The sequence below is a fragment of the Vanacampus margaritifer genome, chromosome 6 (assembly GCF_051991255.1).
Source record: "Vanacampus margaritifer isolate UIUO_Vmar chromosome 6, RoL_Vmar_1.0, whole genome shotgun sequence".
NCBI lineage: Eukaryota > Metazoa > Chordata > Actinopteri > Syngnathiformes > Syngnathidae > Vanacampus > Vanacampus margaritifer.
Window position 1 is genome coordinate 2,637,827 of NC_135437.1, and position 16,023 is coordinate 2,653,849.

Genomic DNA, 16,023 nt, shown 5'->3' on the forward strand with positions numbered 1-16,023 from the left:
ACGCCCCTCCAGGTCTCACTGTCATTACCCACGTGAGCGTTGAAGTCCCCCAGCAGAACGAGGGAGTACCCAAGGGGAGCGCACTCCAGCACACCCTACAAGGACTCCAGAAAGGGTGGGTACTCTAAGCTGCTGTTCGGTGCATAAGCACAAACAACAGTCAGGACCTGTCCCCCCACCCGAAGGCAGAGGGAGGCTACCCTCTCATTCACCGGGGTAAACCCCAACGTACAGGCGCCTAGCCGGGGGGCAATGAGTATGCCCACACCTGCTCTGCGCCTCTCACCGTGGGCAACTCCAGAGTGAAAGAGAGTCCAGCCCCTCTCAAGAAGATTGGTACCAGAACCCAAGCCGTGTGTGTAGGCGAGTCCAACTATATTGAGTCGGAACTTCTCAGCCTTGCACACCAGCTCAGGCTCCTTCCCTTCCAGAAAGGTGACATTCCATTTCCCCAGAGCTAGCTTCAGTAGCCGGCGGGCGGACCGCCAAGGCCCCCGCCTTCGGCTGCCACCCAACTCACTGTGCACCGACCCCTTTGGCCCGTCCCACCGGCCGGGTCACATGGGTATAGGTCCGGCCACCAGACGCAGCACTGCTGATTCTAAAGGCCCAGGGCACACTAGATTGACATAGTACACATAAAGCCTGAAATCTGATTAGAAAAAAAATCATCTACATACTGATACTGTACATGTACTAACATAATTGTAGCTAAGAGAAACACTATAAAATGAAGAGAATATACTGTTGGAAATAAATCATAACAGTTTCATGGAACAAGTATTTGAAGTTGTAAATTAATGTCAGTGCTTCCATTTTAACCCGCCGGTCACAATTGTGATGCATCTGGGAAAAATTGGGTATTAAATGGGTTAAAACCAGAGAAGGCCTTTGTGGGAAATTAAGCAAACTTACTAACACTAAACCCGAAGCAACAGCAGGTGTAAATTGTAAATTGAAGTTGTTGATGCAAACATTTGAAAGATAAGTCAAACCAAATGAGCCCAACCTGCAAATTGTATTTAATTGCATTGAACTCATTCCACTTTCCATTCATCACAATCTGGATATTAAAATGATTTATTGCATGTGACCAGAACTACTGTTTTTCATACTATAGCTAGTATAATACTGTATATCAAAAATAGTAATAATAATTAAAAGTAAAAAAACAGATACGAATGTATTCATGAAAAACAATGGACTGGTTTTGGAAATTCAGACCATTCCTTTTGATCATTTTTTATATTGAAATATATTTTCTATATTATTGGTAAGTGGTGACATAAAGGGGAAGTCGAGTCAAAAATGTTTTTTACAATGTTCTATGCCCAATCTTGATATTCAAATAAATTTATTGCATGTGACCAGAGCTATTGTTTTTCATGCTGTAGCTAGTACAACATTCTCAAAATAATAATAATAACAACAATGATAATAATAATAAACAAAACAAAAAAAAACTGGTCAGAATGTATTCATGAAAAAGAATGGATTGGTTTTGGAAATTCAGACCATTCCTTTTGATCATTGATCTCGGCTTCATTATGGTCATTAGTAAGTTGGAGTCTATTCCTGCTGCCTTTGGGTGACAGGTGGGGTAAAACCAGCCAATTGCCGCTAATCACAGGTCACATATAGACAAGCATTCATTCCTATTATTTTAATTTATTTATTTTTTAATGAACCTTTTGTTGTTGTTTTTGTTAAATGGTGCTAGTCGGCAAATAATAAATGAAATACCCCCAAAATATGAAGTGCTAAATTGAAAGATAATCTAAACAATGATACAGAAAAAAATAGAAGTAGATTAGGGAAAGCAGAAAGTTCGGACTAGGCCATACAATAATAATTTGGTTGAGCACAAAATGATACTCCTTTATAGACGGCCTGCCTTTGCGTGAATAAGTCACCATGATTCATGTGTTATTTACCCAAAAGTGAAGCAATACTGTATAACCGAGGTTTCTTTGGCCCTCCACAAAAATTGGAATAACAAGTCACAGGCTAACATGAAGCTATGCTTGCAGGTGCTGGATCCGGGCTCGCAGACGGCCTCGGGCCTGATCGAGGGGGATCTGATCCTGGAGGTGAACCGGCAGCCAGTGGCGGCGGCCGAGCACGGACGTGTGGTGGAGATGCTCAAAGAGTGTCCCGTCGGAGCTGAAGCGACATTGCTCATTCAGAGAGTGGCAACAGGTGAGATGTACATGTACATGTACAGCAGTGACATGCAGTGAGGTTTCAGATTCACACACTTATGAGTCAAGGAGACATACTGTATATGGAGCCTATATGCCTTAAATTAGCAGCATGACATTAAAAACTGGTAAATGGATATTTTTCTGACTTAATATTTGAAGCAGATCTTCAATCTCTGGTTTTACTTTTCCTTTATTAGAGTAATTTCTGGACTATAACCGGCTAATTTTTTTCACTTGGATTCCACCCTACGCTAATATAAAAGGTGCGGCTTATCCATCAAATCACAAGGGGGCACATTTTAAAGGAAGCGCAAAAGCGTCAGGCAGAGCAAAACAAACCAAGTAAGCCTAAATACAGTAGGAGAGACAGAACAAGAGTGAAACAATTTGCGCCCTCATTATGGAAAAGAAAGTAGCAGGAACCTGGTGCGGTAACATTATAACACCTGCGGCTTACAGTCGGGTGTGGCTTATATGTGTAACAAACTTGAGTATTACCCAAATTTAGCTAGCGAGGCTTATAGTCAGGTGCGCCTTATAGACCAAAAATTACTGTAATTAGGTCTCTTTTCAATTGCTAATCCAGTTTTGAGATTTTTTTAAGGTTTGATTTGGCCTTTATTTGGAGCAAAAAAATGGATAGCAACAACAAATTTCTAAATCAAGTCAGCATATCCACAGTAAGAAAGTGGGATAGTCCATTTCTTGCAAAGAGAGGGGAAAGCAGTTTTTTAAACAGATGTATTAACCTCTTGATGTCTGAATTTACTTACAATAAAAAAATGTTTATCAAAAAACATCTTTATTCCTTTTTTTTATGAAAACTTTGAGGGACATATTCTTGTTATTTGTGTTTTGGACTGTGCCATTCAACAGATACCTGAATTCTTACATTACCTTAATCGCTCTGCTTTTGTTTCCATTTCACCTCAGTGATGCTCGCATATAGTAGCTAAAATTTTGGCTAGAGCAAAAAAATAAATAAATGAATAACTCTTCTTTTTTTTTTTTATCTTTTACGTTGGGGAAGTCGCAAGTCAAAGTCCCATCTACTGTACAACCTGAAGTCGCTTCAGAAGTGCTGCTGAAATGAAAGTCCATAAAAAGAAAAAGGTCATCCCAATACTTGAGGGTTTGGAGTAAAAACTTCTTCCACCTGAAGGCTTGTGTGGTATTAAAAGGTCAAATATTCTGGAGCTTTGAGGCTACAAGAAGCCTTAAAATGCATTTTACGACATTCTGTGACTTAGCAAGAAAAGGATCAATTGCATTAAAAGGATGCAAAAAGTCCTATGCATTTAAATCTTTGCTTGGTCAAGCTCTACTAATCATTATTTTCAACGTGTTTACACCCTAAGAGATGTTTCAAAGAAGAAATATGTGTTGCTTTCCCCACAATTATGGTGCTTACAGAAATGCATATCATATTTAATGGCATAGTTGATCTAGATGACATACTCACAGTAAATGAAGAACAGCTTCACAGTTATCTGGTTATTATGTATAATCAGGGTCTCTGTTTAGCCAGACATCAGAGAATACACTTCTCTGTCTCTATGCTGAAGCAAATTGTATTAAACAAAAGCAAAGTTTTTTAATTTATTTTTTAGAATATAAAACAGAGCATCAATCTTATAAAAGTCAAACTACAAAAGTGCAGTAAATAGAAACAGACCTTCCCTTTCTTTCACTTGAAAACCAGCACTTAAAAAAGTATTATTTAAAGGTAATTTTGCCATTTAAAAAAATAGCTGATTTCTACAAAGGTTTGCATAAAAAGTCTTTTGGCAATCACATATTCCTGTTGCATCCTGTTGAATTGAATTGATTCCGTGGCCACGCTTGTAACTCAAAACAGTTGCATCTCAAATCAGCTTTCCTCATTGAAATGAATGAAAATGCCATTAATCTGTTACAGCCTCCCCCAAAATCTTATTCTTATTCTTTCATATAAAAACAAACAGTGTTGTCATATTTATTAGCTATTAGCATATTATAGTAGCTCCTTTTATTGTATTGTCGTATAGTTTTGCTTTTAGCCTTTTATTCTGTTGTCTTTTAATTTTTAACTCCAGTTTTTCTTCATTGGGGGGCATCAGCACTGGGGAGGGGTGGCTGGCCTTTCTCATGGGAGTGGCGGGGTTGTCCTTGAGGCTGCTGGGGCAAGGTGGACTGGGGACTTTAAAATAGTTTAAGTTACCGGTATATGCGTGTGTGCATTTGTGTGCTCATGGGGTTTTCTTTTTATAATGTACTATGGATGTTTTAATTACTCAGCATTTTGAGTTGCATTTCAACCCATTATAGCCGGGAGCGCATGACCGCGTTTCTTAAACCCAGGAAAGAGGACACGTCTTTTGGTTTTGTTTTGACCAATTCTTGGTCTCTTAGCTGATAAAATGCATCAGAATATACACGAGAGGGTGACATGGGCCTTGTAGCAAATCTTGGAATTTTATTTGAGCATTTATGGCTGAAGTAGATTCGCGGAGTTCTGAAATAAATGACGCGATTGAGGATTGCGGGAGGACTTCGAACCAGTGTAACCAGTCGACAGTGGCATACAGTTAAGAAATATGTTTGTAGACAATAAGGAGGTTGAAAATTTTGACGGCTTTGTAATGGAATGGACGACGTATAATTACCACTCGATCCCCTGAGGTTATTACAACTGCACCCTAGCGTTGAAGGTAAATATACCCGCAGATACGACACAGTTGTTTGTTGATTTTTATATATATATTTATATATTTTTTTATTTATATATATATATATACATTTTTATTAATATATATATATATATATATATATATATATATTTATTTATATATATATATATATATATATATATGTTTTATATATATACATATATATTTATTTATATATATATATATATATATATATATATATATATATATATATATATATATATATATATATACATATATACACATATATACGCATATAGATATAAAAAATATATCTGTGGCTCCCTGCATACTTGCAGTTAAGGGACCTGTGGATTCATCTATTAGCAGATTTGTATTCAATATGTGCTGCTGCACCACATTTATTTGAAAAACCATTGCTGAAATGGTTATAACATCACTACACCGATGCTATTTGTTAGATCAGCTATGGCGTTTTGCATTGTTTTTTAGAATTCAGCTAAACAGAGTTTAGTAAGGCAAAGCTTTATATTTGTTTTAAATACACAATGTGTAATTCTCTTTCTTTTATGTTTTAGTTTTTTAGCACTTCCAACTGGGAGTGGCAACAGTCAGCTGTTTAGAAAAAGGATTGTTGCATGAATCTGTACGCTTGTACTGTATCTCAAAGTTTTGCTCGCAAGTCAAAGCAATGAAATTTACATGACTTACAGCCAGTAGAACTAGTACTGAGCCAGATACAGTAACTTCAAATTCATGTGCGTCTTTGTGCCTGATAATTTCTGCTGATGACACACAGACTCCACCTGCACTTTCTTGACACTTGGAGCAGAGATTTCAGACTATGGTCCTGTTCCTTGACAGCTGTCACTTGAATTATAATGAGCTATAATTACTTGTGGATCACATTTCTATGGTGTATACCGCCAACTACAGTGGCGGAGTCCCCTCTCAATATTCGCAAAAGAAGAACAGATGGGAACGGACATCGCCTGTCCGTTTTGTGCATTTTCAGTAAATTTACTTAAAAATTTTGAAACAATTGGATGGAAACCCCACTAGTGTCAGAAACTCCCAACCACTGTTGCAGTCTGTCAAGAAGTATATTACGATGAACTGTGTGAAGTGCAGCACTGAGATCTAGCAATACCAAGACGGTGGTTTTGAAGGCGTCGGTATTCATATGTATGTCATTTAATACTTTAATAAGTGCAGTCTCTGTGCTGTCCTGTGGTCAAAATCCAAACTGAAATGTATCAAAGACAATGTTTTGCATCATAAAACTGTGAAAAATAACCCCTTCAATGATTTTTTCCCCCAACAATTGAAGATTTGATATGGTATAGTTTCATGTTGTTGAAGCATCCACATTGGGCTTTTTTAGAACTGGTTTTATTACTGCAGTTTTCATGTATTTAAAAAATAAGTTTGACATCCCTATTATAGAATATTTTAGGTGAGAGCACTTGTCATTAGTGGAACACAGACAAGGTGTCAGACGTCTACTTGCACGTGTTTGTCGAGACGGCGTTGGCTTTCCCGTCGCGGGCGCTCTTCCAGTCTTCCGCTGAGCTCCGTCCCCTGACATTCCGGCTTGAAAGCGAGCCAACCGCAAGTGAGAGACAGACACTCCCGGGCCCCAAACAAGGGTGAAGATCGCGGCGGGCAGAAACCACGCCTCACGGGCCAAAGCGAGCACCGTCCAGTAGTCAGCAGGCTGGGTTTGACGAGTCAAAAGCTCTCCACCAGGCGCTCATTTGGAATTCAGCCCGTGAGAATGCCAGATAACCGGCACATATGCTGATCAATTTGATTAGCATTTAAATGAAGCCTAAATGCCTCGTGTGAGGATGATGAGCTGTTTTAATATGAGTGAACAATTACCATGCAGAGACAGCTAATTTCCTTCCTTGTCACATTAAGGAAAATTTCCTATGAATGAGCTATTGGAATTCCTTTGAGGCTTTCTTTCTATCCCGTATTCCCTGTTGGAGGTGCTTCTTATTCCATAGAACCAATCACTCTCTTCACAATGAGACATGCAATGGGGCCTTGGCTTGTGGGCAGAGCCAGAACTTTCTCAGTGGGGTGGCTAGGGTGACAAAACGACTCACTAGTGGCCATAAGACGACGTGACACATGCACACACCCGACTGTAAGATGAGCTTGTGAGATCCGCCTTGCATAGACAGTACACATGTCCAAGAGTCAATGTTCATCATGTCATTCACAATTTGGGTTTCATAAAAGGAGATGCACACATATACAGTATGGATAGATATTTGAAAATTATTCGCACAAATGTATCAGCAATTTTCACGTTTTTCCCATCCACAAACATATCCGTGATTTTCTCGTGTTTTTCAGATCAATTTTGGCAGCAGTTTTGATGCCTCCGTTGAAACAGGAATTAGAAGTCTCCTGGGTTTTTTGTTTATTAATTATTTGGAAATTAAAAAACTGAAAAGTAGCCTTAATATGACTATGTCTATTATGTGTTTATTTAAAACAAGTCGGGAAGCAAAATACAATGGTAATTTGTTTCCCTCAAGCTTGATTTTCCTTGACAGGGCATCCGTTCTACTGCTGATGCTATTTCTTCCACGCTGCTGCAGCAGAATGTATTTTTTTATTTTGTGTGCATGACAAATAAATATGATTCTAGATATTCTTCCATATTCATATAAAAACATATTTTTTACAAGAAAATTCAGTTTTCTTTAAGTTAAGAAACCGAAATTTCACTAATTCATTTAATAATGTAAAATAGAGATGTTTTAACATGAAATGTAGTTTTTACACAAAAAATGAAAACAACAGTGAAAAGTATTTAATTTCTTAAAGCTGCTGAACACAGGAAATTCAATTTCAAATTGCTACTGCCACGTATGACCATAAATTGAAACTGCACCTATCCCTTCTTCACGTGCACAATATGCACATGACGTCACATCCGGAGACAAAGGGCGGGAAATTCAAACCCAAATCCAGAGGCTTGCAGGAGTACCCGTTGTGAACAGTTAATGTGTTCATCTACTAATTAGGAGATGTTTGAGTCATAATTTCTCAAATAAAAAGGCTATTGTAAAGATTTTTATGGGCAACTTGTTACAAAGATCAGCTTTAAAGATACAGTTTGTAGAATTTTGTGCAATCTAGTGGTGAACTAATAGAGTGCAACAATTTTGAAGCACATGCACTACGGTGCCTCGGAGAGACCACACTTTGCAAGCCTCCCACCAATTACTACTAGTTATTATTTAGACAGAGAAAGCGAGTGAGCAGCCCGGCAAGCAGGAGTTAGCAACTAACAATAGCAGCTAGCCGCTAGTGGGAGCAGTAAGCAGAAGAAAAGTGGGAGTGGGAGACAAGCGGCGGGAGCCCGAATCACGGGACTCCGTGATGACCAGCTGCAGGCCCTGGCTATGGAAGATAAGCGAGGGTCGTTCCCATTGGGTCCAAGACGAGCTATAACTACCACCAGCGGCTAACTACATTCACAAAGTGCTTCTCCTTTGGAAGAAAACAAAGAGATAGAGAATATAATTAGTGGTTACTATACCTACACTTATAAAAAAAAATAAAAATAAAAAAGGACTTAGATGTGATGGAACTTTTTTATGTGCATATGAAAATTAATAGTAGTTTTTTTTAATTAATGAATTATTAGTTTGTCACTAGAGGGTGCTAAATAATACACAAACATTTGTTATTGAGATAATTAAGTTGTTGTTTTTTACCTGGAAAAATTAACTTTAGACATTATTTCTTACTACTGTACATATAAATCAAATATTTTTAGTTTAAAAATACCTAATCATTCATTCATAGATACATTTTCTATGCCACTTGTTCAGGCTCACATTGACATGACTTTGTCCATATTATTACAAAATTATTCAGGCCTTTCTATCAGGAATACATAATTTCATTAATTAATCCATTCTTGATGGGGGATTGTTTGTTTGCGCATATGGCGTTACAAACATGTTAATACTACAGAGTCATTACTGTACACATTCCCAATGTGTACTGTATGTATTTGGGTCTTCACATTACAGGCATTACTGCTCGACTCCTTTGATTTTGCCGTGTCACAGGGGAGCTGTGCTCCCCACTTCCTACACCCACATGAAATACAGTATAACTCACACCACAGATAACTGTGTGTGTGGTGCGGTGGTGTTGTTGTGTGCGTGTGTGTGTGTGTGTGTGTGTGTGGGGCGGGGGGGTTGTGCCTTCGCCCGCAGCTAATGATGTAATTATGTTGAGAACAAATGCAACAACGCGCATTAGGGAGCCTTTCACAAACAAATTTAAAACAGAGGAATAGAAAATCTAACTTTGCTTTCCATAGACATTCCTGCCAAGATGTATTGTCGTATGCAGTCATAGGCATTTTGTACAATGAAAACAGCAACTCCTAATTTATTCCAAAGAAAGCTTCTGTGTCAATTTGATGGAGTAAAACAGTCGAACAGTCGACCTTCTGGTTACCGAAGGACCGTCTCTATACCCTGAGCCACGGCCGCAACAAAAATATAAGTAAATGTTACTTGGTTACGTTCATATAGGAAATAATTCTAGAATATTCACTTAATCTTACATGTTTCTAATTAGCCTGGAAACCAGACTCATCGCTGTACCAGCGAGTGAGTGTGGACCACAGAATAAGAAATAAGAGCAGAAGTGTCATTACAATAAGCAGACTCTGTAAAAAGTGTGCCGCATCTATCTATCTATCGATCTATCAATAGATCGATAGATGGATAGATTCAATCTATAAATTGATAGATAGATTTGATCGATAAATCGATAGATAGATTCGATCGATAGATTCGATCGATACATTCGATCCATTGATCGATTGATAGATCTCTTCATCTCACTTCATGTCTATTAACTTAAACTTAAACCGTCTTCACCGATCTGTTTGAATTAATTGTTTCTTTCTCTTCCCTCCTTAGGCCACATCTCTCCATGGAAAGCCTCCAAACAGGTACGCCTCATGTTTAAGTGATATTTGTTGCGTACATCTTGCAGTCATGAAACAAGTAAGAGGCACAAAAGCTGTGCTGCCTCCAAGTTGTGTGAGGTTTCACTTTAATATGAAAGGAGGCGGCATCTTCAATTTGCGTAACACTCTTCAGATTTTATACTGCAGCAGCCTCTGCAATCACCACGCATTCATCGCACTCACACGCAATATTCAGCCATCATGAATCTCTTCTCTGCGGATATTGATTCCATTCACTATCGTATCTGTGCCCAGCCAAGCGTCTGTTTGTCTTTGCGGCATAATTGAGTGAGTGAAGCTAAATACTGTATATAACACGCACTTTAAGGATGACATGATTCCTTGAGTGGCAATCATCGATCATCCAGACGAGCTGTCTGGACTTGACTTCGTTGTACTTTCTTCACATTCTTGGCTTCTAACTTGACTTAAACTTATACGACTTGGCAATTGCAGACAGATCGTTTATCATTCGTGAAGTCCTTGTTTGTCCTCGTGCTGACTTCAGAACTATATTGGTGTGTTTGTCACTGCCTGGAGAAAACTTCACAAACTCACCTGCAACTTTATTACTGTAGGTGGCTTGGCTGCATATTTGAGTGACATTGACCTGTTTGGTCAACGAAGAGCGGTGGAATTCACTCAAATTGGCTGCTTTAAACCAAATGCCAGACTCCTGGTTAATTTTCTGGCATGGGTCCACAAAACGTCCTGTTATGATTGACATGTCCATCCAATTTCGTACTAAGTGATGTAACTGGTGCTGGGGATGGATGGATGGATGGATGGATGGATGGATGGATGGATGGATGGATGGCTCCATAGATAGATAGATAGATAGATAGATAGATAGATAGATAGATAGATAGATAGATAGATAGATAGATAGATAGATAGATAGATGTAACTGGTGCTGGGAATGGATGGATGGATGAATGGACGACATTTTTAAAGGATAGATGGGCATCAGTTTAAATTTTATATTTATAAACCTGTTGTTTATGAACGTAAAAAAAATAATTAAATGCATCTGCAATTTGATTTATTCTGAATAACTCAAATCAATCAATGAGATGAATTAACTTAAAAAATTAACATTTTTTTTTGAAAAACTGATGCACTAAATATTATGGATAATGTAAGTGCTTGATGGGCCTAATGAAAGAACTATATAAGATACAGTAATTACCGTACTTATGTTTTAAAAATTGATTTAACATTGTTTTCTTTGCAGTTACCTGATCAGTGGGACCCGCACGGAAGCCCCCAGGCCAACCTGTCAGGTCCCGTCCTGCCTCCAGGCACGCCCTTCCCCAACCAGCCCCAACACCGCACATCTGTGCCGGACTCCACTGAAGGCTTCGACCTGAACAAGCCAGATCCCTATGACCTTTACGAAAAGTCCAGAGCTATCTACGAGAGCCGACGTGAGTTTGTTTTTGTCAAAAGTACTAGTGGTATCAGTACTTGGTATCTGTGACTTCTCAAGAAATACTGGTATCAATCTAGAAAAAAGTGGTATCGGACATCCCTACACAGTAAATTTTATAGACTAAATTTTACTCTAAAAAAATACTATATTCGGTCCCAGTCTAAACATAATAAATTTTACACTTGGAAGAGAGTAAAAACATCACTTAAGGGTTGAGAAACAATCCCACAACCTACAACATGGTAGACAGCCACTACAGTTTGACAATTAGTCTTTTTTAGAGCAAGATTTACTCTACGAAATTTACTGTGTAGTATTAATTGTATCTTTTATATTTGATTTGTAAGTTGGTCCTCAAGAGAGTGGGGCAACAGAAAAAAAATCTATTTCAGCTATTGCTTGTTTTTAATAATATTTAATAATCACTTTTACTACAGCTGACGTTACATTTTGTGTCAAGACAACTGTAATTCACACAACAATTGCATGTTTCTGTATTTTATGCAGCGATTATTTGAACTTTCCAGTTATTGAATGACTAAGCTGGCAAAAGAAAGCTTTAAACTATAACGCTGACATGTTTGCGTCAGGTCCAGAATATGAAGAGGTGGAGGTGCACCTGCTGCGCGAAAAGACCGGCTTCGGCTTCCGCATCCTGGGGGGAGACGAGGCCGTGCAGGCTGTGAGTCCGGACGCCCGTGACAAGGCTCGTATGGGACGGGCTGGACCTCATGCTTACTTAACCCTCACACTCTGTCTTAACGCCTACCTAACGTCATGTGTACTTGCCTCTTATGCACTTTCAACAAACAAGAATCATGCCAAGTGGAGTCAAGTCCAGGGTGCACTCTGACTTTTGCCCAACCCAGCCACCCTAATTTAATTTAATGGTAGATCATCTAAATTGTCTGACTATAGAATGTCCTGTGGCTAATGCAGTCAATTGCTTTACGAAAAGGATAAATGGATGTCAGGTCAGGTGCATGTATAGATTTGTGTTTGTTTTTGTTTTTTGGTGCGGTATTCCCCTTTCTAAAATTTCTAAATATGTATTTACATGTTTGAAGATAATTACTTAATAATTGCAAAAGACATAATAAAATCATTCAGACTGAAGAGCCAGCGTGTGGAGCAGTGCTCCGAGCTAGTCCACTTTAGAGCAACTCGTTGCAGTGTGAAAAGCACAACAACAACCTAGTGGGCTATATTCCAGCCACCATTGGCTGCAAGCGGCTCAAACATGTACATAATCATATGTAGGGAGGGCAAAAAAGCTAGACATTGTAGCATCCATTTTTTAAGCCGGAGCAGTGCTATTTGATTGACATCAGCATATTCACTGGACACGCGCACAGCATTCAAGCATTATTTATTTATTTATTTATTATTTTGACATTTAATTTTATGTACTTGGGTATTTTCCTAATTATTCATAGACAAATTTATTTTTACTTTACAGGGACTTTAATATATCAGGGAATGTTGCGATTTTTGCGACACAATTATAGCCTATCATAGATCAAAATACAACCCCTGGAATATATCTCTCTGATAATGTCAATCAAAATGGAGCATTGTCTTTGTAAAGGTAGAATCTTTGATATGGTGTGCCTAATAAAGTGGCTGGTGAGTATTGTAAACACTTCATCTAACCACACACACACACACACACACACAAAAGAGTGCTCACTTATAGCAACATGGCAAAATTCACAACATGGACGTTTCCACAGGTGTCTGCTTCTATGCCTTTCTGTTACTGACCTCCAGTCTCTCTGCATCTCAGTTGCAACCCGCTGATGACAGGATATTCTGAGAGGGACAAGGCCACTAAGCAAGTCATCATAAACAAGTTGCAACAGAGATACAGACTGACTGAAAGAGCCACAGGAAGGCATGGAACACCAATATCCGTAACTCTATTATAGCAGTAGTGCACTTGTTTTCAATGGTAGGGAGTAAAAAGTCATCAGAAAAATAGGTGTTCAAGTATTATGGACTTGGTCCCTTTTTTTTACTCAAGACTGCCACCTCAGGCCTAAAGCGTAACTGCATCCACTCTTTGTACTCACCTGAGCATTAGTGGAGCGTGCATGATGTAGAAAAAGCTTTAACATTAACATGTTCAACTCCACAATACATCTTTAAGTACGAGATACCTGAAAAATCTACTTACGTTAACATTTGTACCTCCCACCGCTCCTATACTGAACAACGCCTTGCTAACATATGCAGCAGTCGCAGTGCAATGTGCACCACAAACATGCTCAGCCTGCCATTCCACCATGGCCATCTGCATGTTACTAATTTCGCCTTTGTCTCCAAACAGATTGTGATCGGCGCCATTATCGAGAACACCCCCGCCGAGCGTGACGGCCGACTCCGGCCGGGGGACGAACTCATCTCGGTGGATAAAAATGTGGTCGCTGGGAAGCCGCACAAGTATGTCATCGACTTGATGCACGCCGCTGCTCGCAACGGCCAAGTCAGCTTGACTGTGAGGAGGAGGCTTCACATGCCCGGTAAGGAGGGGAAGGGAGCTTAAACACATGAAAAAAGATTTTCCCTGTACCCTCAAAGTTTAAGAAGCTCCTCTCTATTAAGCTTCACTCATTGCTGATTCAATGTATTACCTCCAGGCGAAGGCTGCCCGGTAAACGGCCGCAGCCCCAGCCTAGTGTCCACTCAGCACAGCTCGCCCCGCAATGACACCATTCCTCCAGGCCCCGCCGCGGTGGCCATGGCCACGGAGGGCTCGGCCCTACACACCAGCGACGTGCTCATTCACCGCAAGGAGAATGAAGGCTTCGGTTTTGTCATCATCAGCTCCCTCAACAGGCCCGAGAATGCCGCCGTCATCAGTAAGTTAAGCTACTTATCCACTTACCAATCCAACCACATTTACAGTGGACAACATTCGGACATATGAAGAAACCTGAAACATACTCAACGTAATACACCGCCTACGCTCAGGATAACTTCAAAATAAGGTTTGCCAAATAATACATTGACAGCAATACAAATAGCCTACTTATAGCCTATTGTCCTACTTCAAAGTAAAATACTTTTACTTTGAAGTAGGACAATACTTTGTGGCGTGGTACCAAGACTACTTTGTAATTCACTCTCCATGTTTAAAGAAAGAGAATGTGCCTTAAATTGCACTTTGAGGTCTTTTAATTATTTAAAATAAAAAAAAAGATAAATAGAACTTTGTCTCCATTTATTTTCTAAAACACTTTTCCCAAATAAAAAAGAGAAATTTAGTTTAGATTTTAGGAACACAACTTTAAGCCATTAATATCTTATTTTACACACGGACCATCTATAAAATAAGAATGTTTCTGGCTCATATTGCACTTAAAGTTGTGTTCCTAAATCCTAAACGTCTATATTAGACATTTTGATGTGATTTTTTTATTTAATGGGGAAAAGATTTCATAACAAAATAAATAAAGACAAAGTAATATTTCTCTTTTTTTTCTGATCCAAAAAACGATCCGATCCGTGACTCAAATCCGTGATCCGATCCGAACCATGACTTTGGTGATCTGTTGCACCACTACTACATATCCAACCTAGCTATACCACCTACCTGCCTATCCAATTAGCCTATCCAGCTACTGATCCATCCTACCCATCTGTATACGTATCTATCTATTGATATTGTGACACTGTGAATATGTTTACTACACCAGTAGACATTGTGCGTTGTTGTCTTTCTAATGGTGCTTGCTTCATGTTTGTCCAGCTGTGCCCCATAAAATTGGACGTATCATCGAGGGGAGCCCTGCAGACCGATGCGGCAAACTAAAAGTGGGGGACCGGATCTTGGCGGTGAACGGCCAGTCCATCATCAGTATGCCGCATGCTGACATCGTCAAGCTCATCAAAGACGCTGGCCTCATGGTCACGCTTCACATCATACCAGAGGAAGGCAAGTACACGGCTTGTGTGTAGTGTTCCAAAACTATTTTTCATTTGATGCATAAGTGAACTATGTAATTCACTATATAAAGTAGTGAATGAGTAAGTGATTCACAGCACAGCCCTTCACCTCACATGACTTGATGGCTCCTCTAACAGGCTCCCAGTCTGGGCCCGGCTCAGAGAAGCAGAGTCCCATGACCCAGAAACATGGCCTCCAGCCCAACCCCGCCCTGACGAGTCAAGGCGGCACCCAGCTGCCCGGTCAGTCGGCTCCTCAGCCGGGTCAAATCGCCCTTCAAGCGGGCCAAGCGTCCATACAGCCTGCTCAGACACCCGCTCAGACCGGCCAAATCCTCATTTGTCCTCCAGCAACAGCAGCATCGCACCCGGCACCGGCCGGAACGCAGCAGAGCCCCGTCAGCCATCCTTCTGGACTCCCGCCGCAGCTTTACCTACACGACGGAAGGTATGACAGCATCACAGAAGAATGAAGAAGGCTGGTTGAATGAATATTTGGATGAAAAGGTGCATGTTGGATGGATTGGTGTTATTGTCCCAAGATAAAATAAATGAATACATTCAATATCAATTAAATAGAGTTGAGTTGGATGGTTGGATGGAAGGTATGAATGGATGGGAGGTAGGGTGTATAAATGCTAGGAATGGGGTGATAGGATGGATGTTAGGATAGATGGATTGAAGATACGTAGGATGGCAGCATCTAGGATGGAGGGATGGATGGAAGGTTTATGTAGGATGGATGGATGGAAG

The 16,023-nt window shown here is 39.8% G+C and overlaps 1 protein-coding gene across 12 annotated transcripts in view; it reads left to right on the forward strand.

The window, feature by feature from the left end:
- The window catches only part of magi2b (membrane associated guanylate kinase, WW and PDZ domain containing 2b), a 240,644-nt gene that overhangs the window by 201,793 nt on the left and 22,828 nt on the right, over positions 1-16,023 (forward strand). For 8 of the 12 annotated variants that reach the window (XM_077568842.1, XM_077568844.1, XM_077568850.1 and 5 more), the window contains 8 exons: positions 2,031-2,199; positions 9,841-9,872; positions 11,125-11,317; positions 11,913-12,028; positions 13,652-13,844; positions 13,962-14,183; positions 15,074-15,259; positions 15,409-15,718. In XM_077568842.1, the coding sequence (XP_077424968.1) occupies positions 2,031-2,199; positions 9,841-9,872; positions 11,125-11,317; positions 11,913-12,028; positions 13,652-13,844; positions 13,962-14,183; positions 15,074-15,259; positions 15,409-15,718 (1,421 nt within the window). The remainder of the gene's footprint in view (positions 1-2,030; positions 2,200-9,840; positions 9,873-11,124; positions 11,318-11,912; positions 12,029-13,651; positions 13,845-13,961; positions 14,184-15,073; positions 15,260-15,408; positions 15,719-16,023) is intronic. The other 4 variants (XM_077568845.1, XM_077568847.1, XM_077568853.1 and 1 more) reach the window with 2 other exon arrangements.